The sequence below is a fragment of the Canis lupus genome, chromosome 2, assembly GCF_048164855.1.
Source record: "Canis lupus baileyi chromosome 2, mCanLup2.hap1, whole genome shotgun sequence".
Taxonomy (NCBI): domain Eukaryota; kingdom Metazoa; phylum Chordata; class Mammalia; order Carnivora; family Canidae; genus Canis; species Canis lupus.
Window position 1 is genome coordinate 58,338,223 of NC_132839.1, and position 12,295 is coordinate 58,350,517.

Genomic DNA, 12,295 nt, shown 5'->3' on the forward strand with positions numbered 1-12,295 from the left:
TACACAGGCCATCCAGATTCTTGGTGCTTATTAGATTGATGTATTTATTGATTTCTTCTTGTGGTTTTGAGGAAAAAGGTTTTTATGTATTCTGAGACTACTTAGTAAAGTAGTAATAAAGAAAAAAACCCATTAAGGTTTACCCAACTAAAATTAAGACCATCTTTCCCACAACGGATGTCATGAAGAGAATAAAAAGGCAAGGACCGTACCGAGAGGCTGTATTTGCAACATACGAAATAAATAAAGCATTAGTGTCCAGGATATATAAATAATCTCATAAAGGAGGAAAAGATAAAAATCTATCAGAAAGATGGGCAAGAATAATGTACAGACATTTTCCAACAGAGAACTTGCAAAGGGAAAAAAAAAAAAAGAACTTGCAAAGGGTCCACGTGTTTCTGAAAAGTTGCCTATACTCCTGAACAATCAGGAATGATGTCACATCCACTGTTTAGGGAAAGATTCCCAAAGTCCCAGGATGTCAAGTGGTAGCACTGAGACTTCTGTGCAGGGCTAGTGGGAGGGAGATGGGGGCTCTCTGACTGTGGAAGTGACTTGCCATCATGTACAAAGGTGAACAATGTGTTGCAGACTCAGCAGGATTCGTATTTGGACCACGGGTCAGCATCACCTATGAGCGTCTCAGAAACACACCATCCAGAGTCCCACCATGGACCTACTGTGTCAAAATCTGCATTTAGTTGCCCACTGGAAGCTCTCGGGGAGCTTTAGAAAGTGCAAGTACCCAGGCTACCTGACCCCCCAGACCAGTTAGATGAGAATCTCTGGGGGTAGCACCCGGGCATCAGCATTTTAAAAATTAGCTACAGACTGGGGTGCCTGGCTGGCTCAGTTGGTAGAACAATGTGACTCTTGATCTCAGGGTCATGAGTTCAAGCCCCAAGTTGGGAGAAAAGATCACTTAAAAAAATTAGCCTCTCAGGTAATCCCAACATGTAACCAAGGTTAAGAAGCATCAACCAGAAATCTCTCATATCATGAAAAGTACAAAAATACGTTTAATAGCAAAAACCTGGAAGACAACCTAAATATCTCCAAAAGTAGATTACGTATGTGTGTACACACAGGCACGCATGCACACAATGCAACATGTGCACACATGCACGTGCACGCATGCACATGTGTACGTGTGCACATGCACACACATGTGTGCATGCACACACTCTCACTATAAAGCAAAGCATGAGAATGACTACAGGAAGTTCAGGATAGTGGTTACTCCGAGGCTGCAGGAGGAAAGGCCACGTAGGGTGTTCATTTCCCCTCCTTAAACCATAAAAATATGCTTCATCCACCATTTGGGAGAACATTCCTGAAATGTTTTAAGAGGGCGTCTTCCTCGCAAGTTCATCCAGATCCCGTCCATGCCACTTACCCCGCCCCAGGCATCGTGGCTGCCGCCGGTTGTCCAAGCCGATCGTCTCCACAGGGCTGAGCAGACAGCAGGGAGAAGACCCACCTCTCTGCCCCCTGGGGCCTCTCCCACTGCAGGTCCCAGCTTGGAAAGTTCTGGGTGAGCCCGACAGCCACTGAGGGGCACCTGGAAGCCCAGAGAAGGGAAGGCCGCGGGCCGTTCAGGGAGGAGGCAGCTCCTGCGCCTGCCTGCAAGCCCCTGGGCGGGTTTCCACTCGCACCCAGATGGAGCCAGACCGTGTGGGGACTGAACAAGCTGGGACCAGCCAAACGTAAGTCATTGAGCAGCAGAGAACTGGTTAAGTAACAGTGTGGCGAGGCCACTGGCAGGGGAGGCTGTCTTAACCTGGAGCTCACCAGTGCCTTCTGTTGCGTTCTAGACCCGGGCCCTGGCCATGCGGTTCATGAGTGGGTCCAGGCCCCCAGCACCGCCTGCAGAGCCTTTCCACCTGCAGAATTTCACCAGATGCTCCTGGGTGGTAGGTGTTACAGCCGGTTTAGGGATGAAGAACGGGTTGAGCGCAGGTACACAGCTGTCCCGGGTCATGCGGTTACCATGGCTCGAAAACTCACCACCAGGCCTGCTGTCTAGGTGCCCACAGCTCTTCCCATGGGCCGGCCCCACTGCTTTGCATCTGGGAAGGCCTCTGCACTCCAGCCGGCACCTGCCAGGACCCCCACCCTCTGCAGGGAGCTTGGACAGACCCCCGCTGCCCCTGGGCCTGCCGCCAGGATCAATCCAAGATCCTTCATCTCTGCAAAATCTGCACTCAGTTCTCAGGAGTTGAAAAGACTGGCTTTTTAAAAAAAGATATTATTTATTTACTCATGAGAGACAGAGAGAAAGAGAGAGGCAGAGAGAGAAGCAGGCTCCATGCAGAGAGTGGGACTCAATCCCAGGACTCCAGGATCAGGCCCTGGGCTGAAGGCGGCGCTCACCTGCTGAGCCACCGGGGCTGCCCAAAGAAAAGACTGGTTTTAAAAGAACCTGTGGCTATTATCTAGCTCAATGTTTTTATTCTTTCGGAACCACTGGGACCTTGGAGAATCTGCTGAAACTGTGGAGTTTCTCCCCAGAAAAATGCTATTAAGTGAAGACTTCCAAAGCATGCCATGTAATTTCAACGAGGTCACAGACCCTGATTCCTGTAAGAATTGCAGATCAAGTATGGATGTTAAAGATAGAATTACCTTGTGATCCAGCAATTCCCCTTCTGGGTATTTACCTAAAGAACTGGAAGCAAGGACTCAAGCAGATACCAGCACACCCTTGCTCACAGCAGCCCGGTTCACTATCGCCAAAGGGTAAAACATCCCAAGGGCCCGTCAGCAGAGGAGTGAGGGGACGAACGCAGTGCAGCTTATATGCACGCAACAGAACATCACTCAGCCTCAAAAAGGGACGAGATGTGACCACATGGATCAACCTTATGCTACGCAAGTTGAGCTAGGCGCAAAAGGATAAACTTGTGCATGATTTGGTTGCACTTGAGTGAAGCGTTTGCAGCAAACTCATGGAGACAGGTGGTGGAAAGGTGGCTGCCAGGGGCTGGGGCGGGGTGATAGGGAGCTAGTGTCTACCGGGACAGGGATTCAGCATGGGATGATGACAAAGTTCTGGAGATGGACAGTGGTGACAGTTGCACGGTGTGAATATATTTCATGCTGTTGAACTGTACACCTAAAATTGGTTAAAAGAGTGAATTGCATGTTATTCATTCTCCCCTGGCTGGTGAGGAATAGGGACAGGGTTAGGCCAAGTCTCCTTGTGGCAGGGCTGCGCCTGGGGCCATCTGCCATGGACTGCACCCAGCAGGTCCACTCTGCACAGTCTCCTGTAAGAATGGCTGTCTTCTCTGAGGAAATCCCAGTGGGCAAGGCTTCAGGGAAGAGGTGGCATGGGAGCCAGACGGCATGGGATATGCTATTATTCATAGGAACTTCAGCTATTGGCTTTGTAAGCCTTACACCTGAGGGGATGAGATCTACCCCAGAGGACTGTCCTCTCCAGTAAAAGCAGCATATTCTCAGGAGTGAGATAGTGCCTCCCAATGGGGTTCCAGAACAAATGACAGCAGCAAAAGATCATGCTGACCCCATTCCACAGCCACTCCACATGTGTCCTGAAGGATGGGCTCCGGCTTTCCCCTATAGAGACTTACTGAAATACATTCCAGCAGAGACATACATCTGCAAACATTTTGGTGCACACTTGCTCTTTGTCCAAGCCTCAGTGCATGGAGGGGTAGGGTGAAGAGAGGGAACCACACTACAGGACGTATTTGGGAACCAGTTTTATCATGTAACAGCGCATCTTGACAATGTTGTCAGGTCATACTACCACTCTGAGGCATCCTGTAGGACGGCTGTAGAGGAACAGGCTGCATGAACATAGTGGTAACTGTTGCTGGAGACTGAAATTGTTGGCAGGTTTCCACTCTCACAGAGTAGCCAGGATTATCCCTACAAACCCATCTCATCCTCTGGATTATTTACTAAGGATAAATTCCTCGAAGCCAAATTGTTAGACTAGACTTTTGGTCCAAAGTATATTGGTTTGTATTAATTTGGTGGGTAAAATAAACAGAAAATTTTAGAAGTGCCCATTTATCCACACCTTTACCACCCATGGGTATTCTATTTCAAGTACTTATACCAATTTACAACCTCAAATGGCATCTTACTAGTCAAATCTACTTAGCTGGCAAAATCCATAAGGGATTACAGGCAATAATCTTTTCAAACAACCTCTTCAAATAAATATTGATACCAACTTTGTAATTTAATGTGGCATTTCATTAAATAATAAAATATTTAATGTGTATTTATTTGCTGCATCCATTTGATTATTTGATTTCTGAATCTAGAGACAATACCCCTTGTGAAGTCTCTTCGGGTCCTGCACTCTGACAGAGTGCCTCATCGTTTGACTATTATCACGTATGTGCTTACATTACCTGTCACACGGTTGGTAACATTCGCCTCCAGTGTGTCACTAGATTATGCTGTATTTTTTACTATGAAAGTCTTATATTTTTAACTAAATTGAATCTAGAAACGTATTCATTTGTGGTTTGGAGCAGTAATGATATCAACTATATCAGCAAATTCAGAATACTGAGGCAGTGCTTACTCGGGGGGCACTGACCTAAGCTGGAGGTCAGAGAAAGCTTTCTAGACTCCAGAGGAGGGATTTCTCACCTGAAATTCTGTCCAGCTGGTAAAACATATCTCTCCATCGTTTTTATTTTCAAGTGCTCTGGTTATTCTTGGTCCTTTGTCCTTCCATATAAATTTGAGGCTCCCTATGTCAGGTTCCACGAAGAATCCTGTTGGGATCTTTACTGGGATCCTATTAACTCTACAGCTCTATTTTGGAAGAATTACAAATGAGCCTTCATATCCATAAACATGGTATAGCTCTCATTAAATCAGGTCTTTTTATCATTTTCCCTAGGATGTCTTCTGTACATGGTCTGTTAGATTAGTCCCAGGTATTTAATATTTTTTAATGCTATGGTAGACTGTATCTTGCCTGTCTTTGTTGAATATTCAACATTTTTTACTGATTTATAGAAATAAGATTGATTTTTGTCTATTGATTTTATGCCCAGCAACCCAGAGAAGTTCTTATTACACCTAACAATTTGTAGATACTTTTAGGTGTCTACACAATCATAACCTGAGAGTAATAGTTTTATTTGCTATTTCTTTTTTTACATATTTATTAAGGTATAATCTGCATAAAATCCACCCCTTTTAGGTTCACATTTAATGGTTTTTGCTAAGTTTAATGAGTTGTGTAAACACAATAGTCTGGCTCTAGAACGTACACATCTCTTTTTTCCCATATCTTATACCTTTTTCCTTTTCCTCCTTTCCTCCCTCCCTTCTTTCCTTTTCTCTTTCTTTTCTTCCTTTCCCCTCTCTCTGTCTCTGTTTCTCTCTGCCTTTCTCTCTGTAACCCTACTGCACTTGCTAGGGTTTTTGTGTAACTCTGACCAGAAGTGAGTGTAGTGTGTATGACTAATACCCTGTCTAAAGTGAAATGATGCTTCCATAATTTCACTACTCGGCATAATTCCTTGGTTTTGGGAGATAACCTCTGTGTATGTTCCCTTCTATTCCTAGCATGGTCAGAGTTTTGTTTGGTTTTTGATCACAAATGGGAAGTTGAATTCCATCAAATATTTTGGCTGTCTATTGAGATGATCATATGATTTTTCCCATAAGAGGGGCCACTTTCCAGTTAGTCTTCCCACCATGGAGGATGCTCTAGGTTTTGTTTGCTGCCCCCCTGAGCTCTACAGACTGGAAAACCAATGCTCAGGTGAACCTGGTCCAGCAATTCCACCCAAGACAAAACTGGTGTCAATGCTGCTCTTCCCTCCTTGTTCTCACTTTAGCTGGCCAGTGGCCCACAGAGTACTTCCTTACCAGTTCATGCACCTGTTTAAGAAGATTTTTCCATTTTATTCAGTAATGCTAGTCTTCCCACTCCCCCCATTGGGAAAGTTGGTCCACACCCCAAGTCTACCTCACAGCAGAATACAGAAGTGACCAGAGCTTTTAGGCTCATTGCTAAGTGACTTTTGTGTCTGTCACTGTTGTGAATGAACGGGGCCTCTCTTGGGATTCCCACGATAACCACACAAGCCATCCTTAGAGGAAGGCTGTCCCCATGTTGAACTGTGGCAAAACTCCCACCCCACTCCCCACCCCTGTTTTTGGGAAAGGAGTCAGGAGTCTGAACACACAAGCTACTTTAAATGGACATAACCAGGCCATATCAAGGCTCCCCATCCCAGGTACCAACCTAAGACCAGAAGTCCCAAGGCCCCCCGATACAGGTACTGACCCAAGACTGGACAAGCCCACCCTGTGTGGGAACACAGTCATACGAGCCTGGGCACACCCCGTCCCTTCCCACCCTCCCTTCCGCCACCACTTCCTCTTTTGGCACGCTCACAGGGCTGCTCCCAAAGTTGAAAAGAAACCTCTCTCACTCATTCTTTTTCTGGGCAGTGGTCAGAGGGTAGAACTGACTATGGAACACATTTGACTCGGGTGCTCCCAAAGAGTAGGCACTGCCCTCCCTCCCAGCCAGGCCACACTGATACCACCTTAGGCACACGTTTTGTACCAGGAACCACCGTGCACCCTCCTGGGGTCCCTTCTGCACTTGACCACTGCATGTTTTACACCCGGGCTTTTTCCAAACATAACTTGGGGGACCCACCCTGAGAGAGGGAGAAAAGTATATAAGCCCCAAGGGTTTCTTCTCAAACCAGCAGGAAGTGTTTTCTTATTTGCTACTTTCTCTGCTAGAGAGATGGAGGAAAAGACCACAGGAGGCCACACATTCTGATCCATGCATCCTTTATTCCATGACCAACCGCTGTGCTGCATCCAAGCCACAGTACACAAACTGGCAATCAACCACAATCCAGCTGTACAACAATCTGAGGCTTACAGTACATTTAAGGCTTTTAAATCTGAAAAGAAAAATTAAAATCAAACCAGAGAACCCCCAAACCCAAACCCCCAACCAAGACGAGCAGTGTAGCAATGGTTAGGCATCTCACAATTCGGATGCTTACTCGGTGCAAGTCCAGTGTCAAAACCCAAATAACTCCTAAACTAAAAAGATTAGTTTAGTGAAGTTTTAATTACATAAATTCTTCAAAGCATAAACTTGTAATTTTTTTTGTCTTGGAAATGTTATAAAATTTTTGTAATAGCAAAACATAGGAGTAAAAACATATTAACAAAATGTATCCAATCATTTACATTACAAACGAGGGATCTGCAGTTCATTGTTGTAGCCTGACAAAAAAAAAAGTACCCATTAAGAATCTATGCACAATGTGATTGCAAATATGTACAGTACTTTAAAAAAAGCCTACAGGGAGGACTTTGCAGAAAGAAAGTCGGCTAGGCTCTTTGTTAGACCAACCAGACAATCAAAATATTAAAACTCTGTGGACTAGTAATAAATTTACACTTAAAAAAACCCAGTTTCCTCTTGTTTAAGAATATTCCAGTTATATTTATATGCTTCCAGTTGATGAAGCTGTTCACGATAGTTCCAGCAAGTTACCCTTCGTTGATTTGTGTGGGGGAAAAGATCAGAATGGGAAGAAAACTTAACAAAGGAATTATCACCAGCCTAGTTTTCCAGTTACATGATCACGGCTTCACAAATGGATTGAATCCATGAATCCAGTGGCTGAAAAGGAGCTGCATGTCACGGACGATGGAGACAGGGCTGAGTCCTGTGTGAGTGGGTCATCACCGATGGGTACAGCAGGGCAACAGGTGGGAGCATCATCTACACAGCACGGGACAACCGACTGCTCCCCGCATCCAGCTCTCAGGCAAGGATGCTGGGTATCACTGCTGTTTGGTTTCACGTGCTGTGAGAATTGGAACAACCTCGAGGTACGGAAGCCTGGGACGTCCTCAGCTCTCTGATCAGGACACTAAGAGGTGGGCGCTTCCTCCTGGTGGTCGTGCCGTGACAGCTTTCCAGTTCGAGCCTGTGCAAAACGGACGACTCGTGTATTCACAGTCAATGAGGTAAAATCAAGGTGTCTTCAGGAGTTGGGCAGTTCGTGCGATATGAACTGTTTTAATCTTTCTAGGTATTGTGCGTAAAGCTCTATGTCGTTGTGCCCGGCCCCTTCAACCCAGAGGGGTTCCACGGCCCGGGGACAGCGCTCGTACATGGCCAGGCCGTGGGAGAAATCGATAACCTCGTCCTCGGTACCGTGAATGACCAGCACGGGTGAGGTGACCTTCGAGATCTTGTCAATGCTGCAAAACAGAACAGGGGCGGGGGTAAGAGGGCTCTGTTAGTGGCAGCCACCAGTAGCAGATGGCACACCTGACATGCCTGAACCTGCATCCACAGATAAGGAAGGTAATGCCAGGGGGATTCCCCTCATTTTACTAGTGATTCTTCTTCTTCTTCTTTTTTTTTTTTTTTTTAAGATTTTTACTTATTTATTCATGAGAGACGCAGAGAGAGGCAGAGACACAGGCAGAGGGAGAAGCAGGCTCCCTCTGGGGAGCCCGATGTGGAACTCGATCCCAGGACCCAGGTATCATGCCCTGAGCTGAAGGCAGACACTCAACCACTGAGCCACCCAGGCACCCCTCTAGTGACTCTTTTTTTTTAAGGATAAACTTTTCATGTTGGGAATAATTCTGGCTTTGCAGAAAAGGTGTAGAGATCACAGAGCTCCTGTACACCCTCGGCCCGTCTCCCATAAGGCCAACACCACATGTTGCTCAGATTTTGTTAGTTTCCCCACTGATGCCTTTTTTTCTGTTCCAGCATCCAGTAAAAAATACCACACTGCATCTGGCCATGGTGTGTTCGTTCAAGTGTTTTATTAAAAACAGAACTCCTAAAGGCCACCGGACCAACAATCCAGTAACTAATACATCTGATATATTCATATTTTCAAGAGGATTTTTCTAAAAACATAAACAGGCCAGACATCTAACACGTCTGACTGCGTGTCTCTTCTGAAAGCAGAACACCTAATCCATGGCTGCCTGGGTGTTCAGTCTTCTTGGCGGGATAACTTGAGAACCCACTAATACGATCCTCACAAACCTCATTTCATAAATGCTAATGCCTCATTTTTTTGGGTAGAAACTGTACAACTTAGCTTGAAAACATAATGCAATGCCTAGCTTGGAGTCTGAATGATCTCGGATTGTTTATAAGAATGGAATCTACCCTCAAAGGATGAATATTTGAGGATCTTCAAAAGAATGTGCTGCAGGCTCTGAAAACATTTCCCAAAGAGGAATTCAAGACTTAAGTCTTGTTGGCAGGGTGTGCAGGCGACTTCTCCCACGGAGGGGACCGCCACTTCACCTACGGACACAGCAGGAGAGGGGGGCCTGGCCAGCCATCCTCTGAACACAGGCCGCCACCCGGGACTTCTCTTTCTGCCTTCGCTCCCTGCCACAGCCAAAGAATACGAACTGCAGCTATCTGGAGGGATCCTGCTGCTCAAAGGAACCACGGACACTCATTAAACATTTTTGACAGCCAGGTGCTCTGCCCTTTATGTGCCAAAAACCTCTCTGAATTTCCAAGGAGACACCAGGAGATAGGAAAAAGCCGACCTCTGGGTAACCAGGAGGGCCTGAAGCCTGGGGAGGTACTAACACCATGGGCATGAACTCGTGCAGGTGACCGAGCTCTCGCATCAAGGGCACATCCCAGAGACCTGTACATGACTGTCATAGAATCTTTGTCACAACTCACATTGCCCCCGCCACTTTGGGGCATCCCAGGGAGACAGCAAAACCTCACTAGCCACAGGATTTGCCAGGATGTGAGGCTCAGGGGGCAGCACGCCATTTCCCAGATGAGGAATCCTTTAGAAACCCGTTCTTCTCCTGTTTAATTTTAACAAGACCTCTTCTTTGGAGAATGTGGGAGACCAATTATATTCAATTAAAAAGCTATTTCCTGATAGAACGGCCTGGGGCTGTGTTCCCTGGTGCACAATTTAGGAGAATCTCTACAGCCAGAGGGCACATCTCTAGCTAAATGCCCCCACCTGTCTGATTCTAAACAGAAAAGGAGGCAAAGGAAAATAAGCTGCAAACCAAACAATGATCAGGGCTCCTTTTTCATTTTTTGTCATTTTTTAAAAAGATTTTATTTATTTATTAATGAGAGACAGAGAGAGAGAGAGAGAGAGAGGGGCAGAGACACAGGCAGAGGGAGAAGCAGGCTCCATGCAGGGAGCCTGACGTGGGACTCAATCCGGCATCTCCAGGTTCACGCCCTGGGCTGAAGGCGGCGCTAAACTGCTGAGCCACCAGGGCTGCCCATTTTTTGTAATGTTAAAATGTTAAAAGGGAACGCCTTCCTTCAAAGAGAGGAACACAGACAATTCTGAGGCAGCAAGGGGCCCCATTAGAGAATGTCTGCTGGGTTCAAGCACCCAGGAACGTCAGCGTAACTTTCTGTGGTCTGAAAAGTGGTCGTGTTGATATCCCAGGCACCAGGCAGGAGGATGGCCTTCAGGGCACTGTCCACACACCTGCCTTAATTCAGCAAACTGCTTACCTCTATCAGCTTCTGTGTCCTAACCTGTGAATTGGGCACTTTGCACCTTGACCAAATGTGGGGTAAGAAGCAGGGGGCACCATGTAGCGCTGTGCCTGGCGGATCACGCAAACCCAGGAAAGATCAGTTGCTGGCTTCCCGTTAATTAATAAGCTGCGATTAGTTGCCATGGCTGTATTTTAAGGTATATGCTAATTTAAGAGTCAGGAAACAATCTATTCATTTTGTTGCCACGGTAACTCCTAGCATCGCTTCCCACAAACACGCAAAACATCTCCCTTTCCACAAACTGGCCTCTCATTACCAATTCAGCACAAATAAGACGGCATCGGAGCCACACATTCGGCCTACTTAGCATGCCCAGCCACGCCAGCACCAGTGTGCAGCCAGGTCAGCTCGCTCATGAGGCCGTATGCCGCAGAACGCTGCTCCACACCATGGAACCGAGGTTCACCCAAGGTGTTCACAGAAGGCTTCTTTTTGTCAGAGGAGGACAGGCTGTGCGACAGATGTTTATGTAACCAAGTGACATCCTTTTCCCTCCAGCAAGAGCAGAATGACAGCCAGGAGTGGGTCAATCAAAATCCTGAAACCGGGCTTTATTTCTGCTGAGGCTTTTCTTACCAAATAGCAACACAAGCCGGCCAATCCTGCTTTAACAATCCCAGACTGCTCTAGCAATGCGTGATGGGAAAAGTTCAGGGGCAGATAGTTTTCATGGAAAACATATTCCTCAACTCAGATTAAAAACAAAAAAAAAAGGGGGGATCCCTGGGTGGCACAGTGGTTTGGCGCCTGCCTTTGGCCCAGGGTGCAATCCTGGAGACCCGGGATCGAATCCCACGTCAGGCTCCCGGTGCATGGAGCCTGCTTCTCGCTCTGCCTGTGTCTCTGCCTGTCTCTCTCTCTCTCTCTCTGTGACTATCATAAAAAAAAAAAAAAACCCCAAGTAAAATTTTCAAACAGAGGTATTCAAGAAACCATTGGTTCCCTGCGTTTGCATTTAGAGTATGGTTATAACACATCTCCCTTCCATCAGTGGATGAGAAAACAGCAGGGACAGCCAGCAGCAGCTCTGCTGCCTCCAGTAGTCGGCTGGAGAGGACCCAGCTGTGGGCTCCCGTCCATGTGCTCCCACAGGCGAGGAGGCCAGTCCTTCTGGTAAGAGTGGGGGAGGAGGCTGAAACAATGGCTCCCAGGGGGTCTGTCCACTGATACAAGGATGGTGGCCTGTTACCAAAGTATGAAGGTTCCCAGCCTGCAAGCAGCTCTCTTCGCCCTTTCCCTCACCTGTGCTGTCTCACTGAAAGAGGAAGAGATTCTAAAATTGAGGATGCTTGCAATTTTTGTGTGCGTGTGGAGACCACTAATTGCCTCATCATACATTTTGCATTTAGCTCTTTGCAATTCCACAATCTGTGCCCATCTATGTGAATGAGTGAATATTGAACGGTAAGGTTTCTCTTTTTTTTAGGATACATGGGCACTTTCGTTTTCATCTTGCACTTACAGCTGAGTCAATTAATCCTGGGTGTCAATAGGAGCAAGATCCTTACACATCATCCGGGAGATTTCTACAAATAAGTCAGGCCCAGAGGGTAAAGTCTCTGGCTGCTGGATGTGTCCCAGCCACCACCACAACCCCAAGGTGCCCAGCACAGGGTCTGACATGTGACTGTGTTTGGCAAATAATTATTAGTGGCCCACAGTTGATGGTGGCATCTGAACTCAGGTCACTGGACACCCTGGAGCCTGTTG

The 12,295-nt window shown here is 46.7% G+C and overlaps 1 protein-coding gene across 1 annotated transcript in view; it reads right to left on the reverse strand.

Moving 5' to 3' along the window:
- Positions 1-6,799: 6,799 nt before the first annotated feature.
- Positions 6,800-12,295, reverse strand: part of ABHD17C (abhydrolase domain containing 17C, depalmitoylase) — a 48,027-nt gene continuing 42,531 nt past the window's right edge. The window contains exon 3 of the mRNA XM_072801899.1: positions 6,800-8,253. Within this exon, the coding sequence (XP_072658000.1) occupies positions 8,034-8,253 (220 nt within the window). The 3' untranslated portion in view covers positions 6,800-8,033. The remainder of the gene's footprint in view (positions 8,254-12,295) is intronic.